Raw genomic sequence first — 25,055 nt, forward strand, 5'->3', positions numbered from 1 at the left:
ACTAAACCATGGATAATAAGGACTAAGTAGTGAGTAGGGTTGAACTAGGACTAGGCCAGTGGGTTAAAGCTCCACTGCGTAACATTTCATCACAATATGACCTTAAACTTTGAAATTACTTCTCTCCAGACGTTTGACGTGCCTCTGCTTTTGCTCCGGTTTAGAGCCAGTTTCTGTTTCTTGTTTGAGAAATGAGACTCTCTCAGCTCTGGGACTGAACCAGGACTCAGCAGGACTCTGGACTGGTTTGTTTTTAGACCAGTTTTTGGTCCAGGTCTGACCCCAGACTGAACTGAAACCCAGGTCTGGATCAGAAAAGTTCATAACAGTAAAGGCCATAAACCATTTATTATTAAAGTTGCATTGTGTAACTTTTCTTGTAGGGTCCCCCAGCTGCTTTTCTCCATGGAGATGTTACTGCCTTATATTATGTTTCACAATATGGCATTAACATATCTATCTAGAATTAAATTCATTATCTGGTTTTATTGCTAAAAAATACCTAGGAGAACATGCATTCTGATTGTGAACAGGCTCTCCTCTCCACAGATCTGCCCTGTAACCTGGCCTGGTGGCGTCATTTACTTGTTGTCTCCATAAACGATCAATTTAATTTCATAAATTGTGAAACCTTAATGTTTCCATGAAGACGAGAAGCGGGTACGTCCTTCCCCCGAAATGTTCCAGTGAATATATGGTGCAGAGGAGGGCCCGTGAGTGGGCCTGTATGGCTCAGAGGATGGAGGAGTCAGGGGGCCTAGAGGAAGACCAGGCAGGAGGTTTATGAAGCAGAGAAAGAGAAATGAAGAGACCAGAGGATGCGAAATCTGTCCCTGGTTTAGACTCGTCTCTGGTTCTGGTTTAGACCGTCTCTGGTCCTGTCCTCTGGCCTCTAGTTTGTTGTGGGCGTGTCCTGAGCTCCACGCGGAGGAGAGGCGGCTCCCGCTCGGGCCTCAGCGGAATATAAGGCTCTGTCCCCGGCCACATGTCTGAACCACTCCCGCTCCTGCGTCCCGGCGCACGGCACACTTTTGGCACACGCATTATGGAGTTCCTGGAGGAGAAGTTCCCGCTGAAGAGCTCCGGACTGAAGACCGGGACAGACTTCTACCTGGAGCCCGTGCTGCACAGCCTCGAGAGTGGACACTTTTTCACCAAGGCTCCGGTGAAATGTTCCCAGAGCTTCGGGCTGAGCGAGAGGGACGAGCCGTGCGCAGAACATAACGGTGAGTATATCCACTCACTGTGAATATTCAGATCACTTCTTTAACTCGATTTCATTTTGAACACAATAGAAGCTAAATATTTCAAACGTAATTCGCTATGGAACAACAGGAAACTGCATTTGCAACGAGCTCAAAACTTCTGCGCACTGGTACAACACAACTACAGCTTTAGGGTAAATACATTTGCACAATTTGACCTGTTTTGTCCAATTATAGCACGTGATCACACAAATGATTGGACACAAATGAATGAATGTCTCTATAATAATAATAAAACACGCAGGCTCTCGTGTAGACTTTTATAACGTCTTCAAACCGTTTAGATAAAAATCACACTCCTCGTTCTACTTTTGACATGAAAAACTTGGACTCTTTCTGTCTCTAACGTGTGTAAAATCTAATTTTAAAGTCAGTAATTATGCGCTCTTTTGCGTTTTTACATATATTTTTGCCCTTTTCGCGCGGCCTCACGATGCGTCTTGTGAGTCATGTTTGCGGAGTTTTAGAGAAAAATGGCCCGACCCTCGCGCTGTAATATTCGGAGCGCGCGTAATGATTTATGCGTAACGGTCCGTTTGTTTTGGCACAGGTCTCCGCTGGACGTGTTTTACGCACGAGCTCTCCTCCTTTGGGACATTTCGTCTTCTTGACACAGAGACGGTTAAATACGCGCACTTTTCACGCCTGAACATCAAACAGCTACATTCAACAAATAAAACAATGACGGACAGGATCTTTGGGAAAAGGCCCACGTGATCGGCCTAGAAACGTAACAGCACAAACACTCTTTACGTTTAAGAAACAGGCCGATTAAAGCCTGTTTTAAATATCTGGATTATGTGGCGTAAAAGTTTAATAATACATCTCCCCCGTGCAAAGAAATAAACTGTTAATTGATAGAAGAATTCAGGTCTTCTGAAAAAAATATTTTTAGAAAGTTAAACGGACATTTTTATTTGTAAATAGGGAGGATGGTCGAGTTGCTGGAGGTAAAATCATTGAGTCGTTTTGTCTCGTTTATGTGAAAATCAAACCATTTACCAACCATTTAAAACCGTCTCCGCTGAATCTGAGAACAGAGCGTCATAAATGAATGAAATAAACGCCTCTGTAAATGCGCCAGTGTGAGCTACACGGCACAGCTCACGTGTGACATGCAGCACAAACACTTATATTATAACACAAGTTATACAAGAAGAAAGTTTAAAAAAGAAGCAGCATAAAACATTTTATAATAACATAATAAGACAAAATCACTTTATTGATCTCACAGTGGAGACAGTCACGGGTTTAATGAGCAAAGATAGAAAAGAAAACAACGAAAATCAACATGAGAATTAATACAAAAGCCGCGCACTTTTCAGAATAATTATAGTAAAAAAGGAAAAATAAAATATCTAATTAAACATAATAAATGGGGACTATTTATTCACAGATGATGCTTAAAAAGGAGAAATGTGAGTGTGTGAGAATATGAGAAATATTCAAAATGAAACACTCCTGATACAATGATGAACTCAAATCAACAAATGAAGTGCCTCGTCCCAAACTCATCTGTTAAATAAAATATAATCTGTAGAAATAAGCAGAGCACATCTCTCACATGTTCTGACCTCTCCCTTTCTCTCTCTTTCCCTCCGTCTTTCTCTCTCCTCCGCAGCGTCGTACGCACTGGCCAAACCCGAGGCGGACTCGGTGCACGCGGAGTTGGGCGCGTGCTCCCCGGTGTCCAGCGACCATCACCGGACGCGCGCGGACACAGAGCACGCGGACACGGAGAAGTGCGACAGTCACGTGACCAGCAGCAAAAAGCGACGCCACCGCACCACGTTCAGTAGCGCGCAGCTGGACGAGCTCGAGAAGGTTTTTCAGAAGACGCACTACCCCGACGTGTACGTGCGCGAGCAGCTGGCCACGCGCACCGAGCTCACGGAGGCACGAGTACAGGTACAGGTCACCTTAGCATGACTTTTTAAATTTGGGATGTAAAAATGTCTCTTTTAATAAGTCCACATTCAGCATTGTATAATCTGAATTTCAAATAGTTTGTGGTTTGTGTAAATCTGAGCAGAGAGCTGTGCATAGACACCAGACGCAAAGACGTGTATTTCCCATGATTCATCAGTGCTGGGCCTGAGTCTGGCCCATAGACTGTATATGTGCTTCCACTGTCCTGTATTATACCTGATGAGCAGGTCAGAAACAGACAGAGGTCAACATCAGAGTGCCACAGTGGGGCCGCAGTGACTCTAGTGTTATTGTGTCCTTAGGCAAGACACTCCACCCACACTAGTGTGAATGTGGTGTGTAGGTGTTGGTGATGGGAGAAACTGATGGTGCAGATTGGCAGCCTCACCTCTGTCAGTCTGTCCCAGGGCAGCTGTGGCTGCAGAAGTGTCTCACCAACAACAGTAGAGTGAATTAGGCTCCATAAAACACTTTAAGTGTCTTAAAGGAACTGGAGAAATGATTGTTATTCAGCAAGAAGTTTCAGCAGAACTAATACGTTCAACAGTTTTATTTCAAATCAAAATGATTGAATCCAAATAAGATTATTATTGTTCTGTTTGTTTCTTATTAGTCTTATTTTTAAATGTTGTTTTCTTTGTTCACTGAAAGTCCACGTTCACATGAGACAATACTGTCGCCTTTTTACATTGAAATATTTATCAATGAGGAACAAGTTATCTTAGCAAGTTTTTGAGATTAGATTTATGTGATTTTTGAAATCTCGGTTTCTGTTTGATGATTGTGATGAGCCTTAATTTAAAGGTCATATACAACAGGTTTTCAGGTTTCTGACTTGTTTTGGTGGATAAAACCTGTGCTAAATATTTATCAGAGTTTTACATCAGTGAAGTGACAGTTTGTGGAAAAAAATACAAAATTATACAGAAAGTAGCTCTGAGTCTAAAACAGAATCCCTCCTCTGTGTGTGTGTGTCTGTGTGTTTATGTGTGCGTCTGTGTATGTGTGTGCATCTGTGTGTATCTATGTGTGTCTCTATGTTTGTGTGTGTGCGTGTTCAGGTTTGGTTTCAGAACCGCAGGGCGAAATGGAGGAAGAGAGAGAGATTTGGACAACTGCACAATAAACCACACTATCCTCCCTCATATGACCTGCTGCCCCGAGCCGACGCCTACGCCCAGGTAAACAACAGCAGTATACACAGATAAACAACAACAAATAGTCACACACACACAAAATGAAATGTTGACTTTAAATATATATGTTCTTTTTATTCATTTATTTACATTACAAATATTAAATAATATAAATTTAAAGCCACAGTATGTAACTTTTTAAAACAAAAAAAAAGACAAAAATAAAAGCATGTTTTTTTTTCATTATAAACATTTTTATTGCACTGAAAAACATATAATAACTTACTTACCCTTACTGTGAGCAGGCTCGCATCTTCACAGACCTGACTCTTATTTAGCCTGATTGTTTCTATGGAAATGTTATTTCTTTGACTATAATATTGCTCTGTATGGCATAAAATGTATCTACATGGAGAATGTTCCGAAGTATAGTTTTAATTTTCTATTTCCATGGAATCATGCATGTGCTGAGGACTGGTGTGAATCAGCCGAGGCTGTAAACACTGAGATACCTGCATCAGATTACTTACTCAGTTGTTAATTTAGTTGTATCTGGCCCTATTCAAATAAACAACAACCCAAAAAAAGTTACATACTGTAGCTTTAACAAGGAAAGTCCCACTGATATTCAGTTCATTTTTTCCTGGCCCCAGAGAGGAGCTTATAGGCTCTGTGCACAGTAACTCAGTGTGTCTCAAAGCTAACAGTGACTTTTATTAAAACATGAAATAAATGACCTATTAAAATTTAAATTAATAAAAATAAGGGACATGGCAGCACTTTTTACTTCAACAGAAAAAAAAATCATTTGACTTTTGTTTATTTAAACTGACAGAGAAGACGCTGAACCTTGTGTCAGTTTTTATTTCATGTGGATAGGCCCAGTAATTACAGATATTAACCATAAACCAGGTCCACCTGAGGATCTGACCTGTCTCCAACTCAGGATAAACTACAGGGGGCTTCATTCCTCAGTTTTAGCCAGAGCCGAATTTGCTTCAGAATAGGATCTGCAGACACTCAAATGCCTCACAATGTGACACTACGGCAACACACACACCAACAAACTACATGTAATAGTCTATCTGTTTGTATGATTCTTTACATGTGTTTATCTGAAGGTGAATATGATCCCACCGCCAGAGTAAACAGAGCAGACGAACATGGAGGCTCTGATCTGGTGTAAACCAGGACTAAACCAGAACTAAACTAAGACTAAACCAGGACTAAACCAGAACTAAACCAGGACTAAACCAAGACTAAACCAGAACTAAACCAGGACTAAACCAGAATTAAACCAGGACTAAACCAAGACTAAACCAGAACTAAACCAGGACTAAACCAGAACTAAACCAGGACTAAACCAGGACTAAACCAGGACTAAATCAGGACCAGAACCAAAAAGTCTATATCAGGACTAAGTGTGAGCGCACCCATAGAGCAAACATATGAGAACAGATGAACATGGAGTCTCTGTCCTGAGGCTAATATTTCATGTGTTTGTGTTCACAGAAAGATGGGATTTTAACTGAGATTTTATCAAAATAGACATTATAAAACTTTTAACTGAAATGAAGGCAAACTAAGGTTTAAAGTGATAGAGATACTGGAACTGTTTCTGGAGTAAAATAATGAAAATAAAGCTAACGACCAGCATAACTGATGCAGATTTGGCTCTGTTTCAAACTGGGACATTACAGGGATTCTACAATGTGTTGATGTCACGTGACCTCTGACCTCCGTGTCTGTGCTGCAGATCCCTAACAGCCTGTGGTCGTCCCCCTCTGTGGCACCCCCCTCTGTCTCCCCCTGTGTACTGCCACGCGCGTCTCCTCCCTGCGTCTCCTCCTCGGATCACGGATACCTCCACTTCACCCAGCAAAACCAGTTCAACGTCTTCAACCCGGACGCCCTGCTCAGCTCCACCCCTCACCCTCCCCATGGCACCCATAACCCCACCCACGTCACCCACAGCACTCACGGCACCCACGGCACTCACGGCACCCACGGCACTCACGCGTTTGAGACCAAGCCTGAGCTGGAGAGGAGGTCTTCGAGTATCGCTGTTCTGAGGATGAAAGCCAAAGAGCACGCGGCAAACATCTCCTGGACCATGTGACCAGGAAGTAAAAACAGAAATAATTATAACAAGATTTACAAAAGAGATTCTGAACTGTGTCACTGCTGTTGATATGGACCACCTCTGAGACCGAGGACTAAACCAGGACTGAATCAGGACTGAACCAGTTCTAGCTCAGGACTACACCAGGTGGGTCTAAAGCACAACTAAATGAGAACTAAACCAGGAGGAACCTTGGACTATACCAGGTCTGTGCCATATCTGACCCAAGAATAAACCAGGACTAAACCAGGACTAAACCAGGACTAAGGGACCACTCTTACACTGGCCACAGCAGACCGGCTAAACCCTCACATGGACTAAATCAGGACTAAATCAGGACTTGTGATTGGAGAGAACAGCAGAAATATTCAAGAAGGTGCCTTTAAAATGTTTACAGATTCTACCGAAGACAATCTACTTGTTTTTTAGTTATTTTTAAAAACAATATTTTTATTTTTTTAAATCAGTTTTTTGTTTGATCGTTTGCACATTTGTAACTTTTTACCTCCACAAATCTATATTTCGGTACATTTAGAGTAAAGCCAATGTACATGGACAGTCAAGTGCACAAACGCCTTGTGTTAAAGCTGCACTATGGAACTTTTCTGGTGAAGTGTTCGCCATTTACTTGTCTCCATAGAGATTTCATTTGTTTTCCTAGAATTTTCCACAGTATGGCGTTAAACCTACCTATATGCCATTTATTCAAGTACATGTTTTTTTTTTTTTTGCTAAAGAACACTTACAAATATTAGCATTTTTATACTGTGAGCAGGGTCGTCTCTCCACAGACCTGACCTGTATCTTGGCCTTGTGTCACGTGCTTGTTTCCATGGAGAGATAAGTTTAATGTATTACCCTGGAACATTTTAGGCAAAGGACTAACATCTCCATGGAGACAAGAAGGTGACTCCTGATGAACTCTGCATCAGGAAACTTACATCATCTTTTTTGAGTTTATTTGAATAAAATCATTATAAGTGAAGCCATTTTAAGATCTGTTCTGTTAGCGACCCACAATCAAAGGCTTTTCATGTTGTATTTTTTTTGTTTACACAGTTGATACTTTGCAGTGACATCACGCTGGCGGTGTTCTGCCTGTATGTCTATGGCGCAGTCTTCAGCAGTTACCATGGTGACACAACGCACACATTAGCAATAACTACACAAAGTTTTACGCTTGTCTAAAAACTTAAGAAAAAATGGCAAATTTTCAGGAGCCAGTGATCAATCTGAGCATTCATGGTCCTGTTTAGGAGATTACACAAAAAAGTGAGAGTGACTAACTGAAAAACTGTTGGCTAATGCTAGCGAGCTTGTGACTAATGTTTGAGAGGGATTTGTTTAACAGCACAAATCAGCTCAAATAGTTTAAAATAAAACTTAACAGAGCTTCAGACAAAGCAGTGCCTCCAGTTAGCATCACACTCCCAGGAAATGTTGATGACATCACCTGCAAAGTATCAAGTAAAGGTCCTGCATGTGTACGGTGGCCCTGTAGGACAAACTAGGGGCTTCTCAAATCATTTAAAGGTTTACTGAAAATAAATCATGAGATAATGTTTAAAGTCACTACTGAAGAGACTGTGTCTGAGTTGAAATAAAAACAGTTTGTTTCTGAGTGGTTATCCTGACTCCTCCCTCTCACCAGGAGGTTGTGGGTTCGACTCCCTGTTTTACTGTGGCAGAGTGGTTATTCTGACTCCTCCCTTCAGTGAGGAGGTTGTGGGTTAGACTCCTCACCCCTCCCCCTCCTATGAGCATGGAGTGTGGGAGTGTGTAGTTAATGGGGGGAGTTGAACCCTCAGGTCAGAGAAATACTGCTGTACATTTGTCAAAGTACACACAGGAAATGAGACTGCATGAGATTACTCAACATCAAACCAGTTCTCTTCTCAATAATGAAAGAACACACAAATTGGAACGTGTGCTCGGTTACATTTAAAGCAGTTGTACTTTTTCTAGCAGTATGCTTTTACTTTTGGTTGAGTAGTATTTTATTGAAGTAACGGTACTCTTACTTGAGTAATATATTGTACAGTGTGTACATATATATATATATATACAAACACACACACTATGGCGTCTCCACATTTATGATGCAAATGGTGAATATAAAACCAGTTCCACTGTTAAAGATGAACCAGAGGAACTCTCATAAGAACTCTTGTGACTCTTGTGACAGTTTAACATTGAGCTCAGTTTAGCTGCAGAGTTTCTCTTGTATTTTTTAACACAAGAGGGCGCTGTTTCGCCGTGTTTTAGTGAACGTTTTGTAGGCTACATTGAAGTGTGGAGGAACAACAAGGGCAATACTATTACTACTGCTACTGCTACTACTGCTGCTGCTGCTGCTGCTGTTATTAATAAACTAGGACTCAACCTGATTTCAACCAAATCTAAACCAGGTCAAAACCAGGTCTAACTCAAGACTAAACCAGGACTCAACCAGGAGGTCTAGTAAAGCAGAACTAGTGCAGGACTAAGATTAAAGAGGACTAAACCAGGTCCAAACCAAGACTCAACCAGGACTAACACAGGTATAAAGCAGGACTAAAGCAGAATTAAAGCCGCAAGCGGCATCGAACAGCCCTCGCGGGCCGTGCTTCGCACTCGGCTGAACCGGCACTCCCTGTGGGTGGCGCTGACGCGCCAGTTTTGTCTGTGTTATTGCAGCTTTGGGCTGTACTTGTCATCAAACAAAGTGAAAAGACATTGGAAGTGCTGATACACAAAATGCAAAAACATGGGATTTTCCAGGCATTGCCATGGCAACACCATGCAAAATACAAACTTGGCCCCCCCAGACTTTTTTGTCGGGGACGACCAGAAGAATTACTGTGCCAAATTTCACATTCCTCAGTGAAGCGAATAACTCGTTATAAGACTTTGAAATGTACGAAAGTTTGGAAATTTTCCCATTAGGATAACATGGGCTCATTTATGCATCGCCATGGCAACACAGTGAAAAATATGACATGGGTCTGATTGACTTTTTTGATCAGAATGACATGAAGAGTCATTGTGCCATATTTCCAAGACTCTGTCCAAACATCCACACTATTCCCTAATTAGGACAATATTTAGGGATCACGTCATTTTTAGTGGTGTCCTAATGTCCAGTAGATGAAAAAGTAGGGCACTCAAAATTTCCCACAATACACCTTGAAAAGTACCGGGCATCAGTGGTCACTACACTGGTCAATATAGACCACAATGCACTGCGAGAGTTGGAAAAACAACAGAGCTGCAATACGACTGAATGAAGCAGAAGGAAGTGCTGTTGTATAACACTGTTGATCCTAATTATGGTTAAAACAGTCTTAAATAAACCATTTTGTTTTCAAAGAGCAACAATTTCCACATCTCAGATTTTAAAAAAATGAATAGTCCAATCCATTTGTGTGAGGTCCAGCTTGAGGCTAACTAGTATGATTAATATTAATCCATAACTATTTGTGTGCCAGTCAAATCTGATCATTATTTATGACAGAGATCAAGTTTTAGCAGAGTTTCGCCTTTATACTTTTTTCACCCAGACCCAGAGTCACATGACCTGATTGTAATGCACTGTGTGTCCGAATCACTCTGTAAAGGAGTGCACTATATAATCTGCTTAAAGAGTGTGGGGTTATGTAGTGAATGAGTGGTTAGAGACTAGGGTGGACAATCAGACACAGTCCCAGTCTTCTATTTTATTCTTTTTTTTTTCATTGGCTCTATTATTTTAAATGGGAACTTTAAAAAAGGATTAAAAGGATTCTGATTAAACCTGGACATGCACATGCCAATTGACCACAATCTAAGCACGGCCTCACACACTTTTTTCTCCCACTTCCCATCATGTGCCTCTGTACTGTACATAGATATATTTGCTCTTGGTTGTTATTATAAGCATAAACGAAACAGTGAGCACACACTGACACAGCAGGTCAAAATATATGTTTTGGATGAGACACTAATATAATGACTGTGTAATGACGTATGACTGTGGCTCAATGTACCAGTCACCTCCTAAAATACTCTCATATCATCAATGTTAAGTGGACGGCAATTTCAGAACCATTGCCTTGGTAACTCATTCATAGAACCATAACTACAAATAATGTAATTTGTGTTTTCTCACAATTTATCTGTTTCTAACTATGTGTGATTAACTATAAAGGGCTTTTGTAAAAGATATGATCAATTGCAACTAGGGGTTCATAGACCATTGGTAAATATATTAGTATTTTGCCTACCATTATAAAGACTGTTGGAGGTGGAGGTTGATGCTGACATGCTAGTAAGAACAAATATGCATGTCCCATGCCTACGGTATGGGTTGCTAGGATACAGGAGTCTGTGCACGGTGCGGCGCTCCCACAAAGTTGCGCGCTTTGCTTTGTTGCGGAAGCAATAGGCCCTACCCCCTGTATGGGCTCGGGTCTAATTAGAATGTGGTGTGTGAGTGTGTGTGGTGGGAGGGGCTTATTGCTATTATTGTAACGGCTCTAATTTGGCTTAAAATAAAAAACAAACTTTACTGGATTGACCTTTAATATAACTCAAATGATAAAACTATGTCCCTCAGTGAAACTAAAGACCCAAACACACACATCTGAAACTGAAGACGCAAACACACACATCTGAAAATGAGGACCCAAACACACACACATCTGAAACTGAAGACCCAAACACACACATCTGAAACTGAAGACCCAAACACACACACATCTGAAACTTAAGACCCAAACACACACATCTGAAACTGAAGACCCAAACACACACACATCTGAAACTGAAGACCCAAACACACACATCTGAAACTGAAGACCCAAACACACACACATCTGAAACTTAAGACCCAAACACACACATCTGAAACTGAAGACCCAAACACACACACACATCTGAAACTAAAGACCCAAACACACACACCCACACACACACACACACCTGAAACTAAAGACCCAAACGTACACACATCTGAAACTGAAGACCCAAACACACACATCTGAAACTGAAGACCCAAACGTACACACACATCTGAAACTGAAAACCCAAACACATCTGAAACTGAATACCTAAACATACACACACATCTGAAACTGAAGACCCAAACACACATGCACACACGCACACATCTGAAACTAAAGACCCAAACACACACACACATCTGAAACTAAAGACCCAAACACACACACACACATCTGAAACTGAAGACCCAAACACACACACATCTGAAACTAAAGACCCAAACACACACACATCTGAAACTAAAGACCCAAACACACACATCTGAAACTGAAGACCCAAACACACACACATCTGAAACTAAAGACCCAAACACACACACATCTGAAACTAAAGACCCAAACACACACATCTGAAACTGAAGACCTAAACACATACATCTGAAACTAAAGCATTCACACAACACATATTTATTAACATCATACTTTTATTGACAGTGTTGAACAAGTTGATATTGTAATATTGGGCCTAGATACTGTACTTTGGTCGTAGGACTTGACTAGTAGCAGTACTATCAAGACAGTATTTCAGTCACAATATTATAGTAGTGGTAATGTAGTTGCAGTACATCAGTAGTGGTAGTACTTTAAGTTTCAGTAGTAATAGTAGTTTATTTGCAGTAAAGTTTGTTGATCCTGTATTTATCCCATTGGCTCATCTTTTTGGCAAGTCCAAATTTGGAATAACCGTTACACGCCACCAGCGTCGCCAAGCCGTTTTTAGAGAATGCCGCACTGAAACAAAACACAATTTTCTTTTAAATAAATTATATTTTTTGAAACTTGTATATGGTCCAAAAGCATGCTCACTCATAATAGCAGTAGCAGGTGTAGTAGTAATGGTTTTAATATTATTTGTAGTGGTAGTATTCATACTTTTTGTAATGCATAACGGAGCCATAGTCGTAGGGAGTCCTCTGGTTCAGAGTCTTCAGTTTCTGGAAGTTATGCTCCTTCCCTGAAAAAAACAAGATCTGATCCAGGATCCTGAATCATAGCAACCAAAGAACCAATCGGAAGTGATGATGCTGAAGGTAACGCCCCTTCCTGCCCGCACCACTGGTTTAGCAACAATGTCAATCAAACCTGTTGCTAACGTTAGCAGAAGCAAGCTTGGGGTAAGAAGGCGCCTGATTTATCTGTTATTAATGTTCATATCTTCATTTATGGACACAATAGCAAAATAAAAACCCCAGGATCATGTAGAGTAGGCGAATTTGGAAAATTTAAGACCAAAAAGAGAAGTCACATTTTTTTTATGTAAAGTGAAATGGAACTCGGAGTTGATGGAGTTGATGGAGTTGATGGAGTTGATGGAGTTGATGGAGTTGATGGAGTTGATGGAGCCGTAACTGCGGCCATGTTCACTTCCCCATTACAACGCGGTGGCTAACAGTGTTCCAAATATATATGCACTGTCTATGTAAACATACAGTCCATGGTCAGGACACAGGTCTGAGCCAGGAGGACCTCTGTGGTGGGTTACCTTTGATGATGTTCTTCCATTCCACCCTGACAAATTGGTCTCGGTCTGATCGGATGTGTTCGTGGTTGAAGCCAAGCGCGTGGAGGAGTTCATGTTGGATTATCCCTTTAATAATACATCCAGTGCTCTGTAGAGACAGCTTCTGAGCTCCACCAGTGCGCCCAATGAACGACCAGCACCTACGGCAGAGAGGCGTGGTCAGGGGAGGAGTTACAAGAGGAGGAGAAGTTAAAAGAGGAGAAGCACCTGTACCAAAGAAGGTAAGGTCAGAGGAGGGTCAGAGGAGGAGGCAAAGTTAGAGGAGGGTTGGAGGAGGAGATCCAAGAGGAGGTAGTGGTAGTATTGAGGTCCATTTATGCTCTACATTCTAAACACATACAGATACAAATGCAGACTTCAGTTGGTCCTCTGTGTTGTTCTGTCTGTAATCTGGTCTATCTCCTCAGAACATGTGGAATCTAAGCAACTGAGCAGTACATACGCTTACCACTAGGGACAGTAGTGAGCACAGTTCAACAGTATGAGCTAAACATAAGTGACTAGAACAAACTGCTAAAAAAATGAACCCTTCTCTCCTTTTTTTTGGCTCTGTCCTACACATACAATCTAAAAACTTTCGTGGGCGCCTACCGGTTTTCTTGTTACTTCAATTCTTCTTATTTCTTCTTTTTTGCTCTGATCAAATCTCTAACTGACCTTATGCGCCCTCTGGTGGTTATAACAGAGCACAGCCTTAATGTTAGACGTGTTTAAAGATATAAATGCAGGGATCACGCTTGGAACACACAGATCTGTTTACGTACATAAGTGGAGTATAAATGAGCCTTTAGTTGAAAATAAAACTTATGGGGTTACTTAGGGGTCACTCCTGGTACCCCTTCTGTTCAGTCTCTACACGGTGCCCCCTGCAGGCTACTAAATATGCAGCAATGATGTGTCCTTCCACAACTATGCAAATGAAACTCAGAGCTATGTCTCATGTAGTAGTAGTAGTAGTAGTAGTAGTAGTTGTAGTAGTAGTAGTAGTAGTAGTAGTAGTAGTAGTAGCAGTAGTACATACCCATTAGAGCTGTGTATATACAGGTGGTCTCTCTGGTTGGTTCGGGGGATGAACCTAATGCAAGACTCCTCAGAAAAATACCTGAAGACCTTTGTGATACTCATCACCTGAGACGGGGCTGAAATGGAGGAGCAGTTATAGTATTTGTTGTAGTAGCATTTAAATTACATAGTCATAAAGTAGTATCCGCAAAAGTAGTAGTAGTAGCAGCACTCACAATGGTAGTAGTAATAGTACTCACAGTGGTAGTAAAGTATTACTCACAGTAGTAGTGGTAGTAGGCAAGGGAAGTCAAGGAAAAGCAAGTTTATTTGTATAGTACAATTTGTATCTTTAAAGAATAAAAAAAACATTAAAATCACACAAATCAAAACATAAATAATCACAAATAATCATCATAAAATTAACATTAAAACAGAATAAGAAATGTTCAGTCAAATGCACAGCTAAACAGAACTGTTTTGAGCCTGGATTTAAACATTGTCAAAGTAGAGGCCTGTCTCACATCTTCAGGAAGATTGTTCCAGGTTTTAGCTGCAAAAAACTGAAACACTGATTCCACATGTTTAGTCCTGACTCTGGGCACCAGCAGGAGGCCTGTCCCTGAAGTCCTCAGAGTGTGAGATGGTTCATATGGCACTAACATGTGGGAGATGTACTTTGGTGCTAGGCCATGCAGAGACTTGTTCACAAGCAGAGCTGCTTTAAAGTCTTTTCTCTGAGCCACAGGAGCCAGTGCAGAGACCTGAGCACAGGACTTATGTGCTCATACTTCCTGGTTCTAGTCAGGACCCGAGCAGCAGTGTTCTGGATGTACTGTTCTGTCTTAAGTAGGAAGTAGGAGTAGGAGTACCAGTAATAGTAGCAGTAGCAGCAGTGGCAGTAATAGTAGTAGCAGTACTAGTATTAGTAGTAGCAATAGTGGTAGTAGCAGCATTTGTAGTAATAGTAGTAGTAGTTGTAGTAGTAGTATTTGTATTACTCACAGTAGTGAGGAGCGAGTACATAGGGCTCGTACACTTTCCCATCTCTGTCTTGGGGCCATTTGCATCCACTCCTCACACACAGATCTGCATTCCTCTTCTGGACCTGAGACCTGAGCACCGCAATGTCCCCGTCCTCCAGGAGAGTGTCCCCATCATGATCTGAACACAACAGAGTCAACCAGGACTAAGCCAGGACTGAACCAAGACTAAACCAGAGCTAAACCAGGACTGAACCATGATCTGAAAAATAGCAGAAGAAATATAATCAGAAATACAGGTAATATCAAAAACACTATAATAACTGTATCAGTAACAGTCACTAAAGTCAATGGGACCCATGCTGTATTTCGTACTATGTTGCCATGGTGATAAAGCACATCAGCGCTTCGTGCCAAATAATACAGAGAATGGGGTGGTTATCGCCATCCTGAGGGAGTTGTTAGGCAGTGAGTATGAAGCACAGCCTGCGAGGGCCGTTCAATGCTAATTGCAGCTTTAATTTGTGTGTATGTTTTCCCTAAAACTTTCACATTATTTAGTGTAGTGTGTGTGTTCTGACCCAGGCCCTTGTTGACTTGCTCCAGTTGCTCGGACACACTCAGACCATTGTCCTCTTCCTCCTCTTTCTCCCTCTCTTTTAGGTTTTTCTCCTCCTCTTTGCTGTCCTCCTCCTCAGGCCTCAGGTCCCCCCTCTCCTCCTCTGTGGTGTCCTCCTCAGGCCTCAGGTCCCCCCTCTCCTCCTCTGTGGTGTCCTCCTCAGGCCTCAGGTCCCCCCTCTCCTCCTCTGTGGTGTCCTCCTCAGGCCTCAGGTCCCCCCTCTCCTCCTCTGTGCTGTCTTCATTCAGGCAAGCTCCAGCCTGGTCCACGTCTGAAAGTGAAAGCAGAAACATTCACTCCAAAAACTTTTCTCTAGTCGACAGAATTATGTTTTCTTTTTAAATCAGATGTCATCCTTCTGTACTTTCATCACCACCCTGTGGCAGTAGCAGTAGTAGTAGTAGCAGTAGTAGTAGCAGTAGCAGTAGTAGTAGCAGTAGTAGTAGGAGTAGTAGTAGTAGTAGCAGTAGCAGTAGTAGTAGCAGTAGCAGTAGTAGTAGCAGTAGCAGTAGCAGTAGTAGTAGCAGTAGTAGTAGGAGTAGTAGTAGTAGTAGTAGCAGTAGCAGTAGTAGTAGCAGTAGCAGTAGTAGTAGGAGTAGTAGTAGTAGCAGTAGCAGTAGTAGTAGCAGTAGCAGTAGTAGTAGTAGGAGTAGCAGGAGTAGTAGTATAGTGTCATCACCCAGACCTGAGTGGACCTGCTCCAGTGCCTCTGGGACATTCTCTGGTCCTAAATCAGCTCCAAAATCCTGAGAACAGAGATGATATAAACACATCAGAAATGTGGAACTGGGAGCCTCATATATGCACACCACTGTATAGTCTATATACTGTCTATATACAGTCTATTTACAGTCTATCAACAGTCTATATATGAGGCTACACTTTTACAGAGAACAGGAGGAAAACAGGACTCACCACAGTCTCTGTCCAAGTTGAGGCAAACAGCAGGACTACCACTCCCAGCATGCATCTCACCAGTGCCATGGCAACTGCAAAATATATACAATTATGATATTTATACTATACTACAACTATACTAAACAGCACTAGATTAGGTATACTCCAGGATAAAACCAGGACTAAACCAGGTCTAAACCAGGACTAACCCAGGTGTAAACCAGGTCTAAATCAGGACTAAACAAGGAGTAAAGCAGGTCTAGCCGAGGTCTTGCTCCTCACCTGCAGTTCTGTGATGGCTCTTGGTTCTGTTCTTGTTTTAAAGCAGATGACATGTCAGCTCATCTTTGTTGACACAGTTTTAGGTTTGTAAAAGTTTGTAAAGATCATTATTCTGAAGTTTGTTCAAATCATTTATTTAAGTTTAGAGTTTCAGAGAGTTCAGCCGACCAGAACATCAACATATTTACTCAGGATACAGTCTGTATTCTACCAGCACTCTGTAATCAGATACAGGCACACCACGCGGGCAAGGGGAGCTAGTACTGTAGTAGTAATAGTAGTAGTATTAGTAGTAGTGGTAGTAGTAGAACTAGTAGTGGTAGTGGTGGTAGTAGTAGTTCAGTCCTCATCTAGTCGCGGTTAGCCCTGGTTTAGTCCTGGTTTTGTCTTGATTTAAACCAGGTTCAGTTCTGGTTTAGTCCTGGTTTATTCCTGGTTTAGTCCTGGTTTAGTCCTGTTTTAGTCCTGGTTCAGTTTTAGTCTTGGTTTAGTCCAGGTTTAGTCCAGGTTCAGTCCTGGTTTAGTCCTGATTTAGTCCTGGTTTAGTCCTGGTTAAAAGTGGAGTCAGTGACTTCTTGAGAGAATGACTCATTTAAACTGAACTGATCCTGTGCCAATGTTTAATCTGATCCTTCTGTGTAATGATGATATATTGACATTAAGTTTGTCCCTTCTGGGCCACCACCCTTTCTGCCTCCTAAATGTACAGCACATTCCCATGATGCATTGTGGATACATCGTTAAACAGTAATATAACCTGCCTGACCTGAAGTCCGTTCTCTCTTCTCTGTATTTATGTAACTATATACATCTACATATATAACAGTAATCAGGTAGGCTCCACAGCACAGGGATAAGACCAGGACTAGACCAGGACTGAACCAGGACTAGAACAGGACTAGAACAGGACTAAACTAAAACTGAACCAGTACTAGACCAGGACCACAACAGGGCCGGACCAGGACTAGACCAGGACTAGAACAGGGCTTGACCAGGACTAGAGCAGGACTAAACCATGTTCTGAACGTGGACTAAACCAAGACTGAACCAACTTACAGAGACTAGTGCAGCATTTTGCCCTGATGGTAAAGGTAATGACAACAACAAGCATGCTAACAGCGCACCTGAATCTTAGACAGTAAAACACTTTATAATTAGATGCAGACAGTACACAGCGGACTTATTTTGACGACTGATAAGAGCTGCTTATACCACTTATCTGTACTGGGGCCCGTTAGACACAGTTTGCTCAGACACACGACACAAAGAGGCATAGGAGTTTTAGTACACTTTTGTTTTATTCACCTAATATAACAAGTTTTTTTTCATCCCTTTTTTTCTTCTTTTGTTGAATTCTCTTGTCTTGTCTTGTGTGAGCTGCAGAGGTGTCCTGTGGTGTGAAGAGCCTCTCCCTTCCTCATCCTGATCATAAACCACACCATAAACCTGACAGGACACCGTGGCCATCTTGGTGTGGGCAGCAGTCTATCCTTCACCTCTGACCCCTTGTTAACACCACGCCGCATTCTGATTGGTTGAGAGGAAACTGCACCCGTGAACAGGAAGTAGAGATCAGGGTTGAGAGTCTGGTCTGAATCCAACAAACTCAAGATACAAGGACAGAGAGGAGTCTAACCCACAACTTCCTCAATGAAGGGAGGAGAGGATAACCACTCTGCCGCAGTATTCATCTTTGGAAAGCTTTTGAATTAATAATGTTTACATTAAAACAGGACTAAAAAGGGACTAGACCAGGACTGAACCAGGGCTAACCTGGGACTAAACACAGTTTAAACCAGGACCAAACCACTAAATCTAGTCTTCTTCTGTCTCTTGTGGACTGGACTATCTGGACCATGAAACAGGTGGTTCAGTCCTGGTTCAGAACAGGACTGAACCAGGACTAAACCAAGACTAAACCAGGACTAAATCAGGACTAAATCAGGACTAGACCAGGACTAGACCCTGACTAAAAAAGGACTAAACAAGGACTAACCCATCTGGAATAGACCATTTGGACTGGAGGTATTTCGGTGTGGTTCCTGGTTGAGTTCCTGGTTCAGATCTGGACTGAATCAGAACTAAACCAGGACTAAACAGGACTAGACCAGGATTAGACCAGGATTAGACCAGGATTAGACCAGGACTAGACCAGGGCTAAACCAGGGCTAGAACAGGACTAAACCAGGACTAAACCAGGACTAAAACAGAACTAAACCAGGACTAAACCAGGACTAAACCAGGACTAAACCAGGACTAGACCATCTGGACTGGAGGTATTTGGGAGAGTTCCTGGTTCAGATCTGGACTGAACCGAAACAATGGACCAGGAAACAAGAGTGAGTCCCACTTCCTGCTAATCTCATACACACGGACATCTCTCACACTTAGAGACAGGGACCGCCACAGTCCTGGTCTAGTTCTGCTCTAGTCCTGGTTTAGTCTTGGTCAAGTCCTGGTCAAGTCCTGGTTTAGTCCTGGTCTATGGTCTATTCCACATCTTCTCTCTCTAAACATGGATATACACTGGAGGACCCTGGTTCTGCTGCTCACCTCCTGCTCTGTCTGTGAGTGCTTCAGTTTCAATATTATCCCATTTCTCAACAACATATATATATATATATATATATATATATATATATATATATATATATATATATATATATATATATATATATATATATATATATATATATATATATATATATATATATATATATATATATATATAATATTTTTTATTTAAAATGATCAGAGGAATAAAGTGTTTAACAGTTTGACTGAAGTAATAGTACTTTCAAACAGTATTACTCAAGTACAAGGAAAAAGTTATGATCCAAATAATTGTTGGAATCAGAGTAAAGACAAAAGTTGAAAATATTTCTCAAGTGACAAAACTTTTTTTTCTGTAATAAAAATAAGATGTATTTTTATTTTATGTTTTGCATTTCTGTATTTTTTTGTATTATAACATGAGAGATGACATTAACTAGAGCTATGTAATCAACTGACAAAACATAAACGTGGATGTGGGATTCTGCAGACTTTTATCATTTTGATCTGAAAGTGAATCAGTCTGTACGACCCGTCTCACACATCACACAGCAGCAGTCTTGTCTCCTGGATGTTGAGTTTATATAAGGTCTGATGTGCATACTGTCTTTGTGTCCTTGAGCAAGACATTTGCTAATAACTAAATGTGTTGTGTGGATTGTCTGGATTGGGATTTAACCATTCAAATGGCAATTTAGATTTTATTGTGATGATTACTGTTACCTATATAAACAAGTGATAGTGATTACAACAACTACTGCAATTGTAGCTGTAATATGAGAGGTAATAGTGGTAGCAGTAGCAGTAGTCCTAGTAGCAGTAGTTTCACAGCAGAGGTAATAGTAGTAGCAGTAGTGGCAGGAGTAAAAGTAGTATGTGACAGCAGACGTACTCGTAGCAGTAGTAGTAAATGATCACCTTCAAGACTCTCAATGCGCTTTACATCAAGGAACCACTGACCCATTCACACACACATTCATACACCACAGTACACAGACACTGGGGGCGAGGTGGGTTAAATGTCTTGCCCAAGGACACAATGGCAGCATCATCTGTGAGAGCTGGAATCACACCACCAACCGCTCAACCAATGATGTTTATGTCGAGAATGGGATTCAGATCAGTGGACGAACACTCTACCAACTGAGCTTCTGCCACCCCTACAACTAGTCCATTACTAGTAGCAGAAGCAGTAGAAGTAGTAGTAATAGTAGCAGTAGTAGCAGTAGTAGTAGTAATAATAGTAGTAGTAGTAACAGTACCCACAGTTTTTCATAAAACAGTTTGAGTTTTATTGGAGCAGCAGAGTCTCATTCACTTTCTGTCCTTGAGACTGACACAGGAAAAACCTGTTAACGACATCATCACTCCAAACAGGAAGTACGTCAGCAGTGTACTTCCCGACAGGACTGAAGATCCAACCAGGACCCGGGTCTAAACTATGACTTTGAACCAAACCAGGACTAGACTCTAACATCCCCAGTGCAGTGGTCTTACACTTTGAGCAGGACTGCACTGGGTCTATGGTCCTGGACATGTCCACACAGGACTGAAGGGAAAATATTTCATTAACATTTTTCTAGCAACTACACAATTGTGGTTAAATTTGGGATTTATATTTTAAAATTAGGATTCAATTTTGAGGTCATATTTTGAAACCGTCCAGGAGTATTCACATGTGAAAGACTGAAATCTAAACATTGAATCATGTATTTCAGAACATGTTTGTAGAGTCTAAACTACAGTGTTAGCAGCTTTTACACAGAATAAGACCCCATGGAGAGACAGGGAGGGCATCTGACACACAGGGAGGACGTCGGACACACAGGGAGAACATAAGACACATAGGGAGGACACTGGACACACAGGGAGGGCATCTGACACATAGTGAGGACATCTGACACACAGGGAGGGCATCTGACACACAGGGAGGGCATCTGACACATAGGGAGGACACTGGACACACATGGAGGACATCTGACACACAGGGAGGGCATCTGACACATAGGGAGGACACTGGACACACAGGGAGGACATGTGACACACAGGGAGGACATGTGACACATAGGGAGGACATGTGACACATAGGGAGGACATCTGACACACAGGGAGGACACTGGACACACAGGGAGGACATCTGACACACAGGGAGGACATCAGACACATAGGGAGGGCATCTGACACACAGGGAGGACATCAGACACATAGGGAGGGCATCTGACACACAGGGAGGGCATCTGACACATTAGGAGGACATCTGACACACACAGGGACATTTCAGAACATGTTTGTAAAACATGTAAAAAAAAAGTCTAAAGTACAGGGACAGCAGCTTTTACACAGAATAAGATCCCATGGAGACACAGGGAGGGCATCTGACACACAGGTAGCGCATCTGATACACAGGGATGTTGCAGAACATATTTGTAGAGTTTTTAACTACAAGGTCGACAGCTTTTTACATAGAATAAAACCCCATGGAGACACTGGGAGGGCATCTGACATAATATATAGTTTTCTGATGTATATTTCTTCTTTGCAGACTCCTCCTCCACTCAGCGGCCGCTCCTTTCCTCCACAACCGAAGACATTTCTACAACAAATTTAAACCAAATGTTCACCCAAACGTCGCACGATACGACAAATAAACTCACTAAATCACAACAACGAACAGGAACCAACGGAGACGATGCCTCCAGGAACACAGAACTTCCTGTTTTCACCGACGGCGGTCATTTTGGATCTACCACTCAGCCAGTTTCCAGATCCTCTCCACATTTTTCCAAACATTCAACTGAAAAAGAGAAATTAACAAGATTTGAATGGAAAACTGAATCTGATACAACCTCAACAGAGCCAAACAGTTTAACACAGGCAGCAAATTTGATTGAAAATACAGAAATTTTACAGAATTCTACTAAATTTATAACTAAGAATTCTACCAGTTTTGTGTCTGAAGCAACTTCAATACCAACTGATAGTGAAATCTTTACTAGCGAAAATTTGGCTAACAATTTTGAATCAGATATGACCACAGATATTATAAACAGCACAGAAATGAGCACATTTTTGAATAAACAAACTAATAAATATGACATTGAAGCTACAGAAGTTCTTACTACAGCTAATTTTCAAACTTCAACACTGGAAAACACAACTGAAATATCAGGATTCACAAGTAGCACTAGCATCCCTGAGATTAGCACTTATTTAAATGAACATACAAACGTTAGCGATGATTGGACAGTGCAAACTAGAAGCGATCGTTTTAACCCTTCTACTGAAAATGAATCAATTTCTAATTTTGAAACAACCCATTTCAAGACTGATCAGCCGACGACACAAGGGTCTACGGCTGGAACAGAATTTGCAAATAGTGCCACACATTCAAATTTTATAGAAAAAACATCGATGGGAGAAACTATGACAGATAATCCAACTATGCTAGCTAATAGAACTACTTTAGCTAATCCAACTGCCACAGCTAATCCAACTATGGTAGCTAATCCAACTATGCTAACTAATCCAACTACATTAGCTAATCCAACTATGTTAGCTAATCCAACTACACTAACTAATCCAAATACGACAGCTAATACAACTACATTAGCTAATCCAACTATGTTAGCTAATCCAAATATGACAACTAATCCAAATACATTAGCTAATCTAACTACATTAGCTAATCCAACTACGTTCGCTAATCCAACTACGTTAGCTAGTGCAACCACCACAGATAATCCAACTATGCCAACAATTACATACAAACCACCTGTGATTCCAAGTTCGTCCACAGTTTCACCTGTCTTTAGTCCTGCAACATCAACGCCCAACATCACAACAATGTTAAAATCTTCAACAAAAATTTCAGTATCTCGCACCAAAGAGACTACAGAGGCTTTTACGACTGAAAATACCAACACTACACCTGCATTTAGTTTGACAAAAGATTGGACCAGCACGGCTAAAGCTACAACAAAGGGAGAAGTGCTAAAAACTACAAAGATGGCGGCTACGACGACAGCGGTGACGACAACAGCACCTCCTGTGAGTATGGCTGTGAAGCTACTGCGTGTTAAAGTTGCGCTATATGTAACTTGTCTCCACTGACATGTTTAATGCCATACTGTGGGAAATCCAAGCAAAACCATAATGTATCCATGGAGACAAGCAGGTGGCAGACCCTTCAACAGAAAAATGACATAGTGCATCTGTACAGTCAATCTTCTGTCAGTAAAAGCTGTGGTTTGGAGCAGAGTTCAGAATTTGGAGGAAGTGATTGAACTACTTTAAGTCTTCCTCTTTATGTACAGGACATTAATGTAGAAAGAAAGTGATTACATGGCATTGTAAAGTGTGATCTATAAGGCCACTATTTTTATTTTGGAACAAATATAAACTCTGAACTGAAGAGGAAATGTGCTGGTCTTTACTTAGTGTTTGGATGTTGAAACAGAACGAAACAACTAAAACAGGCATTTTACAGTCTTTTCACTGTAAAATTTTTGAAACTTCAGCACCACCTCACAGCCAAATGAAATCCTCTGGAGGGACATTTTTCTGACATTTTAAATCTTCATTTAACTAAATAAAGACACTAAAACTAAATAAATAAATATTAGTTTAATCATAACTGTTGTGTAACTTGGTTTTGGCCTGTGGTTGCTAGGTAACATGTAGAAGTATGTTTGAGTCAAATCTTAAATCTGATTATGTGAGCTGCTGTCTGTCTTGTCAAATGCCATTTACGTCATTTAGTAGATTCATCTATGGAAGACGTCTTAGTTTAACAAAATGTTGATTGACCAGTTCTACTCACAGCTAATACAGGGAGTGACTTATCTGGAGTTTAAGAGACTTTACAATTTAATCTGCCTGTAATGCTGTTCACTTGTATATCACTGTGTGTGTGTGTGTGTGGGGTGTGTGGGGGTGTGTGTGCATATATATATATATATATATATATATATATATATATATATATATATATATATATATATATATATATATATATATATATATATATATATATATATATATATATATATATATATATATTTGCTTTGTGTACCATTCTAATAATGCATCCACTGTATCTGACCCATCCTTCAGTGTGTCTGGGTTAAACCTGCATTTTAATTTTAAAACTTTTTTTTTACAGTGTATCTTCATGATAACTGCTAAACATTCCACCATAGACATATATGTAGAACACCCCCAGTGCGATGTCACTGCAAAGTATAAATGGTAAAATTTATATTCTTAGACAGATGAGTCTATATTTAGGCCGGTATCCCCTCTCTGTCCTGTGGGGGCACTCTCACTGAAGACCAACAATGCTTTATTTTGCGGTAGTGTGATTGTGAGGACTCAGAGGCCAAAGGAAGGAAAGGGAGGGAGGGGGAGGAAGAGGGGAGGAAGAGGTGGAGGGAGGGGGAGGAAAAGAAGGTCCAGCGGTCTGGAGACTGGACACGGGTCGGTCCAACTGAGAGGACTTTAACACTGGAAGTTTTGAAAAAAATCAGGGAAGAATCAAAATGTCCAACAAAGGAATATTTTTTTAACATCATCATAGACACTTTAAAACCGCAAAAGAACCTTAAGATTCACTTACTGTGGAAAAATTCAAAATGTCTGCCAGTTTTTGTGCTTACATTTTTTAGCTGTTTCGTGTTTTTCTTTGTTTTGTTTGATTTGTGTTTTTTTGTGTTGTTTTTGTGTGTGTTT

At 41.1% G+C, this 25,055-nt stretch overlaps 3 protein-coding genes across 3 annotated transcripts in view; 2 read left to right on the forward strand and 1 right to left on the reverse strand.

The window, feature by feature from the left end:
* The first annotated feature begins 1,027 nt into the window (after positions 1-1,027).
* On the forward strand, positions 1,028-6,499 carry alx1 (ALX homeobox 1). The gene is made up of 4 exons (XM_055222653.1): positions 1,028-1,226; positions 2,887-3,173; positions 4,256-4,375; positions 6,087-6,499. The coding sequence occupies exons 1-4, from the start codon at positions 1,046-1,048 to the stop codon at positions 6,447-6,449; spliced, it is 951 nt and encodes a 316-aa protein (XP_055078628.1). The 5' UTR covers positions 1,028-1,045; the 3' UTR covers positions 6,450-6,499.
* A 5,528-nt stretch (positions 6,500-12,027) lies between these two features.
* Positions 12,028-14,117, reverse strand: LOC117372524 (hatching enzyme 1.2-like). The gene is made up of 4 exons (XM_033968342.2): positions 14,014-14,117; positions 12,954-13,132; positions 12,344-12,425; positions 12,028-12,202 (listed from the first exon to the last, which is right to left on the reverse strand). The coding sequence occupies exons 1-4, from the start codon at positions 14,115-14,117 to the stop codon at positions 12,079-12,081; spliced, it is 489 nt and encodes a 162-aa protein (XP_033824233.1). The 3' UTR covers positions 12,028-12,078.
* Positions 14,118-19,182: 5,065 nt separating this feature from the next.
* The window catches only part of LOC117372525 (receptor-type tyrosine-protein phosphatase beta-like), a 36,065-nt gene continuing 30,192 nt past the window's right edge, over positions 19,183-25,055 (forward strand). The window contains exons 1-2 of the mRNA XM_033968343.2: positions 19,183-19,342; positions 21,871-23,375. Coding sequence (XP_033824234.2) covers positions 19,291-19,342; positions 21,871-23,375 — 1,557 coding nt within the window. The 5' untranslated portion in view covers positions 19,183-19,290. The remainder of the gene's footprint in view (positions 19,343-21,870; positions 23,376-25,055) is intronic.

This window comes from Periophthalmus magnuspinnatus, chromosome 6, assembly GCF_009829125.3.
Source record: "Periophthalmus magnuspinnatus isolate fPerMag1 chromosome 6, fPerMag1.2.pri, whole genome shotgun sequence".
NCBI lineage: Eukaryota > Metazoa > Chordata > Actinopteri > Gobiiformes > Gobiidae > Periophthalmus > Periophthalmus magnuspinnatus.

Excerpts from the sequence above, each read along its gene's own strand:
- alx1 (XM_055222653.1), top strand. The coding sequence starts at position 1,046 with ATGGAGTTCCTGGAGGAGAAGTTCCCGCTGAAGAGCTCCGGACTGAAG. Across the intron at positions 3,174-4,255 it reads TCACGGAGGCACGAGTACAG|GTTTGGTTTCAGAACCGCAG; the intron begins GTACAGGTCACC and ends GTGCGTGTTCAG. Across the intron at positions 4,376-6,086 it reads GAGCCGACGCCTACGCCCAG|ATCCCTAACAGCCTGTGGTC; the intron begins GTAAACAACAGC and ends TCTGTGCTGCAG.
- LOC117372524 (XM_033968342.2), bottom strand. The coding sequence starts at position 14,117 with ATGAGTATCACAAAGGTCTTCAGGTATTTTTCTGAGGAGTCTTGCATT. Across the intron at positions 13,133-14,013 it reads TATATACACAGCTCTAATGG|GTGCTGGTCGTTCATTGGGC; the intron begins GTATGTACTACT and ends TCTCTGCCGTAG. Across the intron at positions 12,426-12,953 it reads ATGGAAGAACATCATCAAAG|GGAAGGAGCATAACTTCCAG; the intron begins GTAACCCACCAC and ends TGTTTTTTTCAG.